The 15,675-nt window shown below is 40.1% G+C and overlaps 5 protein-coding genes across 6 annotated transcripts in view; 1 reads left to right on the plus strand and 4 right to left on the minus strand.

The window, feature by feature from the left end:
* Positions 1 to 8,196, minus strand: part of LOC135167754 (myb protein) — a 27,170-nt gene extending 18,974 nt beyond the window's left edge. Inside the window, exon 1 of the mRNA XM_064131286.1 lies at positions 7,922 to 8,196. Within this exon, the coding sequence (XP_063987356.1) occupies positions 7,922 to 8,034 (113 nt within the window). The 5' untranslated portion in view covers positions 8,035 to 8,196. The remainder of the gene's footprint in view (positions 1 to 7,921) is intronic.
* Positions 8,142 to 9,689, plus strand: LOC135167810 (checkpoint protein HUS1-like). 2 transcript variants are annotated; one of them, XM_064131381.1, is made up of 3 exons: positions 8,142 to 8,531; positions 8,737 to 9,140; positions 9,262 to 9,689. In XM_064131381.1, the coding sequence occupies exons 1-3, from the start codon at positions 8,480 to 8,482 to the stop codon at positions 9,622 to 9,624; spliced, it is 819 nt and encodes a 272-aa protein (XP_063987451.1). In that variant the 5' UTR covers positions 8,142 to 8,479; the 3' UTR covers positions 9,625 to 9,689. The 2 variants fall into 2 exon arrangements, with proteins under 2 accessions (XP_063987451.1, XP_063987460.1); XM_064131390.1 differs by having other exon boundaries at positions 8,143 to 8,531; positions 8,718 to 9,140.
* Positions 9,690 to 9,826: 137 nt separating this feature from the next.
* On the minus strand, positions 9,827 to 11,796 carry LOC135167784 (nuclear pore glycoprotein p62). The gene is made up of 3 exons (XM_064131314.1): positions 11,516 to 11,796; positions 11,192 to 11,434; positions 9,827 to 11,026 (listed from the first exon to the last, which is right to left on the minus strand). Exons 1-3 carry the CDS (start codon positions 11,571 to 11,573, stop codon positions 9,906 to 9,908), a joined length of 1,422 nt encoding a protein of 473 aa, XP_063987384.1. The 5' UTR covers positions 11,574 to 11,796; the 3' UTR covers positions 9,827 to 9,905.
* Positions 11,797 to 11,930: 134 nt separating this feature from the next.
* On the minus strand, positions 11,931 to 13,300 carry LOC135167792 (uncharacterized). Its single transcript, XM_064131342.1, has 2 exons — positions 13,161 to 13,300; positions 11,931 to 13,099 (listed from the first exon to the last, which is right to left on the minus strand). The coding sequence occupies exons 1-2, from the start codon at positions 13,281 to 13,283 to the stop codon at positions 12,011 to 12,013; spliced, it is 1,212 nt and encodes a 403-aa protein (XP_063987412.1). The 5' UTR covers positions 13,284 to 13,300; the 3' UTR covers positions 11,931 to 12,010.
* Positions 13,301 to 13,523: 223 nt separating this feature from the next.
* On the minus strand, positions 13,524 to 15,533 carry LOC135167789 (uncharacterized). Its single transcript, XM_064131328.1, has 2 exons — positions 15,049 to 15,533; positions 13,524 to 14,863 (listed from the first exon to the last, which is right to left on the minus strand). The coding sequence occupies exons 1-2, from the start codon at positions 15,307 to 15,309 to the stop codon at positions 13,727 to 13,729; spliced, it is 1,398 nt and encodes a 465-aa protein (XP_063987398.1). The 5' UTR covers positions 15,310 to 15,533; the 3' UTR covers positions 13,524 to 13,726.
* Between the last annotated feature and the right edge of the window lie 142 nt (positions 15,534 to 15,675).

Here is a 15,675-nt window from a genome sequence, read left to right on the forward strand (position 1 = left end):
TTCTGTCTGGAATCCTGTGTATGATTATTTCCAAAGGGAGAATAATGGGTTGCATTGAATGGATTTTTTTGAGGTTTTCCCAAGGTGCTAGTGTTTTTATGCGATATTCATATTTTTTACCACTTGCACTTTTTGATGTTGGTTTGAGCTCTGTAATGTTTTCGAGGGTGGTCACGAAAGCAAAATGGCATTCAGAGAGACAAGTTTCCGGCCTTGAAAAGCGTACGTCTGCTGTCTCTGCCTCTTGGAAATTATGATGAAACATTTCTCTTCGAGACTCGTCATTTTCTTATGAGACAGAAACGAAAAGCTCAGACTGGTGAATTTTCTTCAAATTTTGCAGATGTGAGTTAGGAATTTCCATTCGATTTTACGATGTCTCACCATATTTTGTTCACTTCAGTAACTATCGCTTAGTGGGGCTACTCAGCTTTACCACAATCTTTGTTTGAGATTTTGTTGGTTTTTGAAAAATCGTCTTTGTGATGAACTACTAGATTTGTCCCTTCTCAGAAAACAAGGAGTTTGTCCCTGTTATTTTCTCATCATCGGCAATTCGTAAGAATGAAGCACAAATAGTTTTCCCTCCGAGATTTTAGACTTGTCATTTTTTTTTGGCCTCCTGGAGTGCAAGAAGGTAGTAAGAGGAGTACAGCGAATTTTTGGCTGCCAGATTTTCAGAACCTGTAAAAGGCATAGCAAGATAAACGCTTTGCACCGTAACTGAGGTAACTTCTGGTCATTTTCAGTGAAGCCAGTGAATAGCTTTTTGTTCTCTTCTTCTGTGCTTAAATTTCATAATTTTTTTACGACTGCGAGAGGAAACGATCCCCTGAAATTCCTTTTTCAATGTTTCAAAGCTTTTCTTTGGCGTAAAAATGAGGCTTTATGGTTGATAATTTGGAACTTCCGGTTAATTTATGTTCAAATAATTTGTTGGTCTCGCACTTAGAGGTATTTAGTTCCTGTTAGTATTCTGAAGCCCAAGAAGGGAATGAAAAGGGTTCACTGAAAGCTTCATTTCAGTTTTTCAACGTCTTTTACGAGAGGAAAGGGAGTACACTCTCGTTACTTTGTAATTTCTGGTAATTCTCATGGTTTGAATGCTGTATTTTCAACGATCTCAAGACCGTAAACATTTTATGCTTCTGGAGGAAGGGAGGAGCGCCAAGACTTCTCTGAGAATGTTTTTCAAAGACGAAAGGGTTCTGCTTTACAGACAACCAGGGAGAGAACAATTTCCCACTTCGCTATTCTAATACTTTACAGCTTCAAAGCCCGATCCTTTGAGCAATTTTTCTTTGTGGTGCTTGCGTTGTCTCACTTTTTTGTCGCTTTGACAGAAGAGAAATAGAAAAGCACCACTGAATTTTTTTTATTAACGTTCCACCGTCTCCTCCAAAGGATAGACGACGCAGCTGAATATTATCAATTCATGAGGTTTGAATATTCTTATCATTCAAGCGACGATTTTGGGATACGAATCATTAAATATGTTCAGTCTGAAACGGAAAAAGTTTATTATAACTTTTCCTCGTTAATTTTATTAGTTCACTGATTATGCTTTCTGGTGGACGAGGATCATAAAAAAATCCATTAGATTTTTTTAACGTTCCACAGCCATTTTTTATGACGTTGAAGAAGTTTACCCTCTCCGAGTGTTGCTCCATTGTTATTCTGCGACTTCTAATCTTCATTCATGAATTATAATTTTTATTTCCTTTGTTATTTCAAGTCTTTTAAATTTGTTTTGCCTCCTCGATATGGAATGGGACGTGTGAGTTCAGTGATTTTATTTCTCCAAAATCCTCAACCTGTTTTCGTGTCTGAACGAGTTTCTGTTATTCTCTGTTATTATTCCCCCAACTTCTGGATAATTCTTATTCATAAAGTAATTTTTTTTCGCTATTATTTCCATCCTTTTCATTTTTTTCAATCTCTCCCAGAAGGGAATGGACCACAAGATTTTTTTTCCCAAAGCTTTAGAGACTTTTTATTCGACTTGTGAGAGAAGTTTTACTCTGTTGTTACTGAAATGAAACAAAAAAATGAACGGCGAAAAAACAAAAAGGAAAGAGATTTTAGTTCTGCCTATTCTCTCATTCCCAATTCCTTTCCTCGGCTCCGCGACCTCGGCCACACAGTATCTGCCAGGGTTTTATTTATAATCCCAACAAACAAGCGGTGAACTGCATCCACGAATAGTTCCGCAACGCATGCTCAATGCATCTCGACGTATTGAAGTTTAAATGGCGATGAGTAAGTTTGACTGATCTTTCAATTCCGATCCTTTGTTTAACGAGGACAATCACCAGGAGATTGTCTATGGTCTAAGCTACGGTCGCGGGTCACTGGATTTTCGAATGAGACGTCTGAATGAATTCAGAAGTGCAGTTATTGAGACATGACAAATGATTTAGCTGATTGATGACGCGAGATGATTTTAGGTACATATTTGCAGCTCGTGGATCTCAAAAAGGCCAGAAATATATTAGAAAGTTTTTTCCATTGAGAAGTGAAAGTTACAAAAATGTTAATTAAATAATTTTTTAATTGACCCAAGAATTTCGTTTCAATTCGGAAGTTTCCCAAATATGTCTTCGCTGGTGTTCGCAATTTTGCAATGAAGTTGATTTCTAGTACTGCCCTGATGTGTCAATCTGCGATGGTTTTCGTTATCCGAGATTTTGGAATTTAATTAAATATTTCTTTCAATTCTTTCGGGTTTTTGCTATTGCAGAGCGGGAGGCTGCGCCCGCGTGTGGTCTCATCCACAAAAAAAAGCGAAACTAATAATTCCTCACTGTTTCGCCGAGTTTAACTCTCCAGGGCTCTCAAGCAGGGGGCAATGGAGAAAACAAGAGAAGTACACGAGGAAGGGTCAGGGCTATCCCTGTAATTTGACCGCAACTCAAGCGTGCAACGGACTTTGGTTGAATGGGTGAAAAAATATTTCTGATTGAAAACAAAAATGATTGTTCATCCTCAATATTCGGTTCTTTGTTCACAAAATAATTTTTACATTTCATTCACATCGACTCGTTATCTCCCACTTCAGTGAATGCTCGCTAGCAATTAATTAGCGCTAATGCGTAACTGAGGGCGGGGAGCAGATGTCTCGTCATTTATCTCATAAAGTTGAATGGGAAAGGCATTTAAGGGGAATCCAAATGATGAGTTATAAAAATTCCAGGAATTTCGATTTCCTCTTTTTTCGGGGTAGAAAATTGCCATTGGACTAGACACGGGAGATCGTTCGATATTTTTCATTTTATGAGGCTCAAATCCCTCTAATAATTTTATCAGAAATGTACCGTGGAATTTTCCCCGTATCAATAGTATAATTATTCACAGTGGTAGATTAGATTTCTTCCAGCACCAGCACTGGAATTTTTCAAAAGAAATTCTCCTCGTGTGCAAGTTCTTTAAATACATCCGCCAACTACTCGATTTAAATAATTCCTGTCTGATTGGATTCCATCAAAACAATCAAGAAAAAATCGAATGACTTATCAGCGAATTTCGGCAAAAATTTCCATATAACTCCTGACAACAAACGACGAGCAACAAATCCCCAAGAAATTAAATCCCCAACTGAACACGAGGGAATCCCCACTATTTTGTCGCATCGCAGTCTAAACAAAATTTTTTTCACTGTCCCCTTGGCCCTCCTTTTCTGCCAGTTTTTTCCCCTCCCAATACAGTGGGACCATTGAGAAGACCGTCGGTTTCTCAGAACGGTCGCGAAATCCTCACACAGTCGCAAACCTGCCTCACACACCTAAAGGCCACAAATCCCAATGTATACGCAAGGGACACGACTGGCTCGGTATCCACAGAATTCCTGCATGCCATTATACTCAACCAATACTCTCTCTGATATTCGATCTGTTCTTGTTTTGTTAAACGTCTGAAGACACTAGGAATGTCTCCACATTTACAAGACTCTAGGATGTCCACAGACGTTGAACAGGGGTTGGAAGTCTTTTGACAAGTCTGCCAACATTGAGGAATGATTTTAGGGCACGAGAAACAAGGCCCGTAGCTTATAGCCATGTCTAGTGCAAATAGTTATTTAATTAAAGTTAAAATTCAACAACGCAAGAAAGTTTCTCCAAATGAATTAAATTTTTCAAAACCCTTACGTATTTTTCACTGAATTAGATTTCAAAATGAATTAAAAATTTAAACTAAATTCTTCAACTGTAGAATATCTGCTTCATCATTTAATTGATACGACTGATTTTTCGTCATTCATCACATGACAAATTTACTAAAAAATTGCTTTATCATGTTATAAAGCCTTTTGACCTTATCTTCCCAGATCGCTTCCCTCCAAAGTGAATGAATGCAGAAAGTTGTTCAATCTATATTTTATTCTGCTTCTCATTCCCCCCTTCGTCTAACCACTTTTAGTCTCCTCCGGCGATTCATCAGAATCGAGGAGCGACAGGCGATTCAATAATCCCCCGACCGCATAATAAAGCCCCAAACGGAGGAGAAGAGGTAGGAAACGACCAAGCGAAGAGACAACGAAGAGTACCAAGAGATCGTTTGCCATCCGGCGTGAGGAACCAACTACTGGTGCCATTCGGGAGATGACCCTGTTTGCCTGGAGTAACCCATAAAACTATGGACAGCTGGTCTCTAATACCCATCACCATATCACACATTACGGTTCCTCACATTCGTTTGGCTCGTGTCATCCGCGTCCCTCCGTGGTACTCCCTACCATATCTCCACGTTTTCTCTGGTGTGTTGCTATGCGGCGGATCCTGACGTCATCGCGTCTCTATCTGAGGCCCAAAGGGGCAATTTAATATTGATAAAGTGTTCATCTAACGCTTTATTTTCTGCCTACCACCGGTCACGTCGTTTCAATCTCACGTTTGGTACACTTGTGTTTTACGAATGTTCCTAAAATTTTTTTGTATTTCAGTAGACGAACATTTGGGTTTCTGACCAGCATTTAATAAGACTGTTTAAATCGTGAAATTTCAATGACCAGTAAAATTCCAACGGCATTCAAACGAAGAGTCTCTAGAACTTCCCCTCAATTTCCGCCCACGAATTTCCACCTCATTAGCCCCCAGGAAAATGGAAGTTGCGAAGTTCTTAATTGTCACTGCAAGAATTAATTTCATTGTCTCATATTATTTTATCATGGACAAACAGATATTTTGGAAATTCTTCTTACTGAGGTTGTAATATAAGAACATTTCTCAAACATTTTTCGGTTCGACATTTCTAGGCTCCCCAGAAATTTATTAGGCATTGCCTGCCAGCTCGACCCCCCGTTGTCCATTACATGCAATGTTTAGTCACTTCTAGATTTTACGAATGCCTCTGGGATCTTTCTTGTACCTCCAGAGCAAGAAGTCTTTGTTACTTTATTAATCAACGCTCCTTGAGGCCAGCATGTAATAAGATAGTTTGGGTCATGGATTTTGGGATATTTTGTTACCAATGGGGATTTTTTATGATGCAAAGAGTACAGGTAAAGGGATAGGTCGCTCGCTACCCTTATGGTGGTAATCGAGAGCGCAGGGATACTTTAGATGGAGAGAGTTACTGGATATTGTTGAGAATATGTTTTCAGGGGCTTTCGCAGATTTTACAGGGGATTTTAAGAAAATTTTATTTTTAAAAATATGTAAAATATATATGGGAGACATATTCTTTAAATATATTTTTCAAAAGATGAAAATTTTCCGGTGCCAACATCAGCTCCTAGGGGAAGCTTCTTAATATTTTGTCTAACAGCAACTTCTTCAATACTATTAAATAAATAATAAGTAGTCGACGTTAAGAGATAAGATTCTGTGATTACGTAAGTAATAATTTGTGGTTTCAGAAAGAATTATAAGAAGTCATTCGGCATTGCTCAGTTCTTTGACATCACAATAGCCTCCCCGACATCCTCTCCCAAAATCAACTGAACGAATCCCAAAGAACGAGAAATTCCTATAATTTGAATACAAAATTATCCGAAACATCTTCAAATAAAATTGTATAAAAATTCATAAGACCAACGGAGAGACCAAATGTCTTCCTCACGTCACGTCATCACGAGGTCGCGCGTCCTCAGCAGCTGTTGCGTGCACGCGCTCCCGCCTTTTACCACCCCTGTCTACGATTTTTCCAAGGATCCCCGGTCTTTCCCCTTATTACGAATTTTTGGGGTGGATGGCCGCCCGGATGTTCATACACCAGGGTGAGAGACAGACGCGGGCAATTGAAAGGAGATGTGACGAGCCAAAGGAGGTGGAGGAGAAGTGAAAAGAAGACACCGGTGGGTTTCTTCGCGTGCCACGTGTCTTGCCACCTGTCTCAGATAGCGTACAATTCGATTCAAGACACCCGGAGAAAATGTTCAAGCCAGGGAGAAGATGATGTTAGTTTTGGGATGTTCAGGAGGCCAATGGGCTACGGAAGGTGAAGGTGATGAGAAGTGGGCGCTGAAGAAACCTCATTTCCCTTTGATAATATTTTGAATTGGGCCCAGATTTTAGGGGTTGTTTATAGTCTTCTCGATTTATTTAAAGGGACTAACGATGTTTATTGTTTCATTTGGAAATTTTCGAATTATTGGGGGTTTCAAGGGAATCTTGGGGAATTCTAAAGTAGTAGTGATTGACTCACTTCTCGAGGATTTACCGGATTTTAGAATTGGGGATTATTTACGTGGAATGGGAAGAATCGTTTGGAGATGCAATAGGTTTCCCCTCGTGGACAACCTGAGAGATGCAATTTAAAGAGAGTCACCGGTGAAACCTCGTAAAACGCAGAAAAAATTATGAAAGACATCTTTTATCTTCACGTCGAGATGTCCAAGGGCCTAAGCTTTCATCCCATTGGCAATTGTTTTTTCAAAGCGGTTGCTAGAGCCCCAAGAATGAAGACGGCGGTCCATCCAGGTCTCAGGATCCGTTAGATAGAATGTAGCAAAAGTGAAGACATGTTTGCCTTCCCGACGGGGGCAAAGTACACAATTCCTGCTCGCTTTGCGGGAGGAAAATCCCACTTTGCGCCTGGGTCGAAACGAAAAATGTTGTGCTAACCATGGGAGGTATAATGAACAGTCCCATGTACTTACCACTACATAATTCCCCCTCCAGATTAGAAGAACTAGTATTGAGAAAAACGGTTTCTTGATAAAGTTATTTTGATGTAAACCCTTCCGTCAGAGGCCAAGGTCGAAAAAATTAATATGGAACCTGTGTGGTGTCCCATCAGAAATATCTCGGAAACAAGTAGCTTCTGTACAGAATATCAATATTTTTTGCACAATCGTTTTTATTTTCAACGAAGACTTGGCAAGAATTTTCCTGAACCTCTCCCTCCTGCCGATATTTGCGCAACCATGACACAAGTAGAATGTTTTGGCTCTATCAACTCTTCTTCAACATCCTATCGTACTTTAATGGAAAAAATCGAGAAGGGTATCACCAGGAATCGAACCGTATATTTCGATACGAGTGCGGAAAAATTTACTATGATTTGTCCGTCAAGAAAAAAAATAATTATGAAATCGCTGTGAGAAATCTTTACAGAACAATTATTCATTTGGCATTTGTCGTCACAAAAATCTTTGAGACAATCGGATTAATCTGCCAATAATAAAATCAGCAAATAAATCCGCAAATTCCATTAGATATAAAAAAATAATAGAACTCAATTCATTCATTGACCTCTCACCGAGAGAATCAATTCGGAACAGACCGAAAAAAAAAAGTCAGCGAGGAAAAAAAGCCTCGCTCTTTGTCCCATTCAGCCACTTCACTTTTTTGTTTTTACGGCTGCATGTTTACATGAATCGTGTGCACTAGGCACTACAGAAGTCGACGAGAATGTAAACAAAGAAAGTTTCTCCCGCGCTTTTGATTGATGGAGTCCCCGGAATATATATTGCCCATTTTACCTTGTCCTCTGCTTTCTCTTATTTTTCCTGCTTTTCTGTAGTTTCCTTTGTTTCAGTGGCTTTCCATTCCCAGTTTTTTTACCATTCAGTAACCAATGAGTAAAATATTCCATGGCAACAGTCCTTAATTATCACAGACAGCGTCGGAAATAACCGCAAGTGACTCCTTGATTGTGACAAGTTATTTGTAGAGAAATTAATCGAACTGATGACTAGCACTGACTCGACTTAATAACTAGCTTATTCTTCGAAGTAAATCAATATTTATTGTGAAATCATTTCGATTCATGTGTTTACTCTGGAGGAAGGAGGAAATGATGTCAGGGGTAATGAGTGTTCGAGATGAAAACAATAAATTCGGATGGGGTTAAACAGCATTGTGGTGACATCTGTTGAGGAAGAAGGAAACACGAGAGACGATGTGAATCAAATGAGAAGAATCACTAATAGATTGAATTCCCGCCAAAATAAGATAATGGATTTTAGAACTCCTGAGGATTTATTTATATTCTAGAAATATTATTTCCACATTATTTCTTAAAGAAATAGAAATTCAACATGAAGTTCAGGTGCAAAATGACGGACAGCCTCGCAATGAAGGATTTTACGAGTGAGTGGCATTCATAACCTTTCAAATTATATAGTAAAACAAGTTATTTTTTACCGGTTTTGGATGCGTATATTGATTGCCAAGAGATAAATGATTTTTGATAATTTAAAATGTTGCCTTCAAAATCACATACTTTATTTTCATGACATTTTGTGCCTTGACAGACTGTCAATGATTGTCCTCAAGGACTCATTTTTTTCCACAGATATCATTGGTGCAATAGCAAAAATCTCAAAATTCTGCGTTCTCCAATTGACTCCGCACGAGGTTTGCTTCACGGTTTTTGATGATCGGCAACCCATGGTATGGGCAGAATTATCCAGAGATCATTTCTTCAGTGAGTACCTCGTGGAAGGTCTCTCCTCAGAGAACAAAATTTGTCTGGAATTTGACGCTGTCATGCTGTCAAAGTCACTGACTTCGTTGAAACAAAGTGCTACAAGCGTGAAGATCAAGTTGACGAATAAACAGCAACCCTGTTTGACGCTGGAGATTGAATTGTGCTCAGCAACTTCTGATTCTTGGCACTGTGTCCATGATGTGCCCATCAGAATGGTGGCCCGAAAGGAGTGGCCTAGTTACCATCCCCCAGACATCCCCGCATTTCATGTAAGATCAAATTTTTATTTGTACGATTTTTTTGATGATTCACAGGGTCTCCATTCGACAATCGACCTTACAAAATGGCCCATTCAAATATTTATTCCCTTTTGTCTTTTGCATATTTCAGATATCATTAGACCTCCCTCAATTAAAACACCTAAAGAATGTAGCAGAAAAAATGAAAAACCTGAGTCCCCTGTTGTCAATATTCGCCAGCAACGACGGAATATTAATCCTAAGAATCGAAACAGACTCTGCCTGTGTTTCCACACACTTTCCAAGCCTCGACATTCATCAAGAAAGTGAGACAGGGGAGGAGAGGATCGCAGTGACTGTTGATATTAAGAAATTCCTAATGTTTCTTGCTTGGGACTCTGTTCACCCAGAAACTGTCAAGTGCAGTATTCTTCGCGATAAATTAGTATATCTGCATCTGAATTTAAATGATAATTTTAAAATTCATTACTTCTTACCCGCCACTGTGTTATAGAATAACAATTTTTTTATAATATAATTTAATAAAAGCAAAGTTATTTTTGTAAATATATGTTTTTTACTATCTCCTAATTGATAGGATTCTTCTTGTTGGGTATTCAGTTGAAAAAAAAATATTGTGCAAATTTTATACAAATGTCATTTCACAAAAGATAGTGGATTTTTCCACGAATATTAAGGACAAGTCATAGCAGCGGTTCAAAGTTGTAGAGCATTTTATTAAGAACAATTCCTGAAAATGTAATTTAAACATACTATCACCAATTAAAAGGAAAATCAGTTATAAGCGAGACTGAAGCTTCGCTCGTTCTCCTGTCTGTAATTCTGATGCATCTGATCGATTTGTTGTATCTTCTGTCCCAAAATCTCAGTCCTTTGGTCTAGCCACTGAAGGCTGTTCATATGAGCATTGAGAATTTTCCCAATCTGGACAATTGGATCACTGGAGTCCTGTGCTCGATTGGCCTCATTCAGATGCTCGATAATTTCCTTTAAATCCTCGGACATCTGCTTCAGCTGAGTGTCCAGATTCTCCGTGAGATTGTAGGTATACTCCCTCTCAGGGTCGGAAACGGATATCGACGCCAGTTCCTTCTGGAGTGGGTCAAGACAATCCTGAAGTTCTTTTTGCTGGCCGACGACGTAATCCAACTCCTGCTCCAACTGCTGTTGCTCCAGTTTAACTCGTTCCACTTCTTCATTTAGAGTAACTATCTTCTCACCATTGGCGATGAGGAGTCTATCCCAGGAGTTCACTTGAGTTGCCTGATTGACAAAGGCTTTCTCTTGTTCTTCCAGCTCAAGGGTCCATTTGTTTATTGCCTCCTCGAGCTGACAAAAGTTCATTCCTCCAGTTTGTGCGGCACCTGTTGACGATGTGACCGTAGTAATACTCCCCAACGAGACTTGAGATGCAGTGGTGCTTGTCACAGCAGCAGTGCTAGTGGGAGCAGTAGTTTTTCCTAGAGAAAATCCTCCAGCCAATGTGGGAGCAGTACCACCTAGACTGAATCCAGTACTAGTAGTGGAGGTAGTTCCTGGGAGACTGAATCCGAGTGAAGAAGTTGTGGCAGGGGTTGTCGTGCCCAGAGAGAATGACGTTGAGGAAGTTGGGGCACTCGTGGTGGCTGTGAAACTGAATCCTGGCGCTGCACTTGATGCGGGAGTACCCAAGGTTAGGCCTGTGGTTGTTGGAGCTGCTGCGGGGATCGAGGCACCAAGTCCAAAGCTAAGCCCACCTGACGCTGGCGTACTTCCACCAAGAGTGAAGCCTGTGGTTGCTGGGGCTGCTGTTGAAACTGCCCCGAAGGTCAGGGGTTGAGCCGAGGCTGTTGTGCTGGCGGTCGGAGCCCCTAGACTGAATCCTGTAGAGACCGGGGCTGCAGTAGCCTTTGGAGCTAAAGCAAAAAAATTAATGAATTATAGATTAACTTGAAGCGAATAAAGGAGAGATACATTCGTTCACAAGTACTTTTACATAAATCAGGGAAATTAGTCTTATTTTAATACGGAACTGGTTTACTTTATGACTTAATATCAACTAATAAAATACTTCATCTCACCAAAAGAGAGTCCAGTACTTGACGTCGATGTAGCACCGAAACTGAAGCCAGGGGTTGCCGCTGGGGCAGCTGGAGTAGTAACTGCGGCTGCTGGAGCTCCTCCAAAGGTTGGAGCCGGTGTACTAGTCAGCCCACCACTGAAAAATCCCCCAGGTTTTGCCTGGGGTTGGGCTCCTGGTAGGGAGAACGATGTGGAAAGAGTTTTACTGGCATCACCACCTGCAGGCATTCCCACTGCGAAACCTGCAAGTCAGTCAAAATGAGCAAATTCTATTCATTTTTTCAAAGATATGGCATTATCTCATGAAGAACTAGTGCATTTACCTGTAGTAGTGGTTCCTGGAGTGGATGATTGGGTCGTTGCGGGGTTAAAGAAGTTCATTTTTTGTGTTTAACAGTAACGTAACCTCAAAAACACTTTATCAGTCTGTTCATCACTGAGTCAACGATTTTATTGTGATTTTTTTATGGAGATGATAATGTGGTAGGTATTGTGATGATATTGGTTAATATAAGACCAATTGATAAGTGTTGATTCATAAATTTATTAGTTATTTTCCTGGGTTTTGCGTCGCGCGTTTTTCGCCGTTGTCACACACACATTTCGACTGCAGCGGTACTGTGGCACCCGCGACAACTAACTTCGCCGCTGGAGTGATTTGAATCGTACCTTTTGTGGAACAGCAGAATTTTTTCAGCAGTTTCTTGGTCAGTTAGAGAATTAATGTAACGCATCTAGTTCGTATTGAAAAAATATTGATTTTATTGAGACATTTTTCTCCTTAATATGAAAGAGGTGATTTTTCAATAACTCAATACTCAAGAATATAATTCTTCCAAAAATTTAGCTCTATCCCCATCCCTATAGTCTATCAGTCCGGTAGTATCACACAGAATATTTCGATTAAAGTTAGCGAATTCATAAACCGAATTTTTCGTTTCTTTCCAACTTTGAGGAACGTCATTATAGTCATTCCAGCCATAAATAGCCCAATCATCACTTCCCACTTTGTTAACTCTGAACGAAAAAATTTGGGAGCGTTCTTCCATTAATTCTAAGGGCTTTCTCACTAACATGGTTCTCTCTACGGACGCAATAGTCCGCCCACCCGGGTATTTAGTGTCTCCAACACGCTCTAGCCAGCCGATCTGTACCTTAGTCCCTATATTCGGCGATTTTCTTGGTTCATATTGCTCAGTAATGTTAGCGGTTGCGATTGGATTTGCTAAAAGATATTTGTAAATAATCTTCATGAGTTTTGCGTTGAGCTGAAACTGCGAGTTGAGCACTTCGAACTGGTACTGATTGATTCCACTCAGATGTAGTTTTTGACGTTGATCAGTGGTCAGAACAGTAGCTGGTTTCCATCCCAGCAGATTAGCAGTTGGAAGTCCTGGATTGCCGTCCTCAAAAGGTGGTATCAGGTGGGCTTTCAAGTTCCAGTTGGTACTACCTTTCATCTCCATAATTAAATCCTCTTGAATCGCCTGTGCCACCACTACTGGTGCCGGGAAGGACATGTACTTCCAGTGGTTTTTGCTGCTCACACGCTCGAAGTCACCGTCATCATTTGGCCAAATGGGAAATTCATAGCTTAGAAATTTGCCATATTCCACCAGGATCACGTCACCTATTGAATTCAAGTAGCTGATGATGGCGAGGGGCACTATGGGTGCGAGTGATCGAACACGAAGGAAATACTCCTTCTCCTTATGATTAGCCAAATTTTTCGACACTCGAATTTCCACTAGTCTAGAATACAAATGCTGAGCCATGTAGTAGCGGTACATCGAGAGTGAGATGTTGTCTTGGAATTTTGAATTTCTCGATGCCCTCATCCAATACTCTTCATCAACGAGGAGGAAGAAGGATTCGAAGGTGGTAGTGAATCGATTGCACTCTGGTTGCTGCGGAAAGCGAAAGAGTAAATCGTCATTGATGATATGTTTTCAAACGTACAGAGTTTACCTTTCCAGTATAAACAACGTTCAAGACTTGACAGTCTGCGGATTCATCACCGACGCACTTGTTCGAAAGATATGAACTGATGATTACGATAAGTATTAGCCATAATAAATTTACACCCTTCATTTTTTCATAAAATAGTACCCTGAATTATTTTGTGAATATCATGAAGTTGGTTCGAAACAACTGGCCTACAGATCTTCATTTAGTTGGAGCGTAATAGTGACTAACTGGAGAGTTCTTTATGTGTAGTAAAACGAAAGATATCTTCTCGTGTCACAACAGAGGTCATATTGGGGATGGCAACTACTGAAAGATTAGAGATAAATAAATCACCATATGACGAATAAACACATCTACACTCATGTTTTTTATTCTCAAGGATGATCGATAACTCTTAATTTAACAGATTCCAAAGGTCAATGGATTTCTATGACTACATATCCGTCCGTATTTGATAATTACCATAACGATTCTAAAATGGGTCTTGACCTGAAAGGAAATAATGTGCTTTGAAAAATGCATCGTTGACCAATCAATGTTTAAAAAAATCCAGTTACAACAGTAACTCATTGATACATCGGTCGTCCCTCGTAGCATCTCTCAAGGAACTCCGTCCTTATGCCATCCCTGTCATAGGAAAATGGAATAGCAGTTCCACTGATGTCGCCGATGTCCCCAAACTCGAACACTGCGTTTCTCGTTTGCACCCAACATTGAGGAATGCTCCCATTATGGCCCCAATCGAAAATAGCCCAGTCACTCGGCACAGCATACTTCTTAACTCTGAATCCCATGATAAGTGACAGTTTGCTCAGATATCGGGTCCCAGCCTGGAGTGGATGCAGCATCGCCAGTACATCTTTCTCTATGAAAGCAAAAGTTTTGCTGACTGATGGATTAGTACTAACTTCTCGTTCCAACCACGTCAATTGCTCCATCGTTCCAACATTCTGCCTCTTATTGGTGTACCATGTCTTCATATTGACAGCAGCCTGAGGGGAAGCTCTGAAGTAGGAATGAACAATAGTCATAAGTTTTGGATTGAACTGGAATTGTGAGTTGATAACGTCATAATCATCTCTGGTTATGCCAGACAAGTGAAGGTTTTGACGTTGGGCGATTGTGACAGCAGCAGCTGGTTTCCATCCCAACCAATTGGGAGTTGGAAAGACCCCATAACGCTCAGAATTTGGAATGTACTTCGACTTTGGCTTCCACAGGGATTGGTGATCTTCTACAGTCAGATCTGCCTGAACTGCGATGGCGACCATTATCGGCGCTGGGAAGGACATGTACATCCAATGTGAATCGCAATCCACAGGCCCAAAATGACCCCATTCATTTGGCCACGAGATGAAAGAGTATTCGAAGAACTGCTCAAGGTAAGACTCGTTGTTTTTATTCGTTTTCATGATTTCTATGTCGCCTATGGCATTCAAGTAAGTGAACGTACCGTAAGGGACTGAGGGGGCTATTGATTGCACGTGATTAGCGAATTTTCGCTCGGTCCTGGTGGCCAAACCCTTCGCAGCCTTGATCTGCACCAATCGGGCGTATAAGTGTTGAGCCATGTAGTAACGATACATCGAAAGGGAGATATTTTCTTGAAATGTAGACTCTCTTCGAGCTTTTATCCAGTACTCGTTGTCGACGAGTGGGAAGAAGCATTCGAATGTCGTTGTAAACCTCGAACATTGCGATTTCTGTAATAAGGGGGGTTCAGAACGATGATTTTACTGTTTCATTTTTTGTATAATGGAGAATGTGGAAACCTTGACTCAAAAATTATTGAATACTTCTATACTGCAAGATATACCATCGCGAGACTGATGTCAAAAGGCAACTGGGGAGAAGAATTATTTAGAAAATGATAGAATTTATTATTCACCTGTTCATCTGCATTATCATCATGTTTCCAACTGCTAAGACAACTAGTGTTGTAAGCACCCGGACTCGGAATTGATAGATTCACAAAAATCATCATGATTATTAAGAGGGATAGTGAATTGTTATGGATCATTTTTGTCAGACTACTGAGATTGTATACTTGAATTTTTAACTCGGGAAAACTCGGGGTGTGAATGACTTCTATGATAGAAGTAGAATGACACGTGAATAGTGTGTGGGATTCCACATGGACTATCAACATCCTGATTGATAGCTGGTGTGGAGAATGTAGATCTAGTCATGAAAGAACTAATCAACTTCATCACGTTCTCCATTTGAAAGCTAACTGAATTTAAAATCATTTAAAGAGAATATAATTAGGGTTGACCCTAATGATGCGGGAATTTGTAATTTCAAATATTTGATGATCCATCAGTAAAGAGGTTTCTGCTCCCTACTTTATCATTGGTCTCGTAGCAACCATTTATCATCAGTCGAACGAATAAAACTTCCCCAATCGTCGGCCATAACCCTCAAAAATCCTGGAAAATCTGTGTAAGGCACCAAACCTAGACAAATCTCCTCGATTTCTCTGTAAAAATTGAAAAAAATATCGTTTTACCCAGTG

This window comes from Diachasmimorpha longicaudata, chromosome 1, assembly GCF_034640455.1.
Source record: "Diachasmimorpha longicaudata isolate KC_UGA_2023 chromosome 1, iyDiaLong2, whole genome shotgun sequence".
In the NCBI taxonomy this organism is placed as follows: Eukaryota; Metazoa; Arthropoda; class Insecta; order Hymenoptera; family Braconidae; genus Diachasmimorpha; species Diachasmimorpha longicaudata.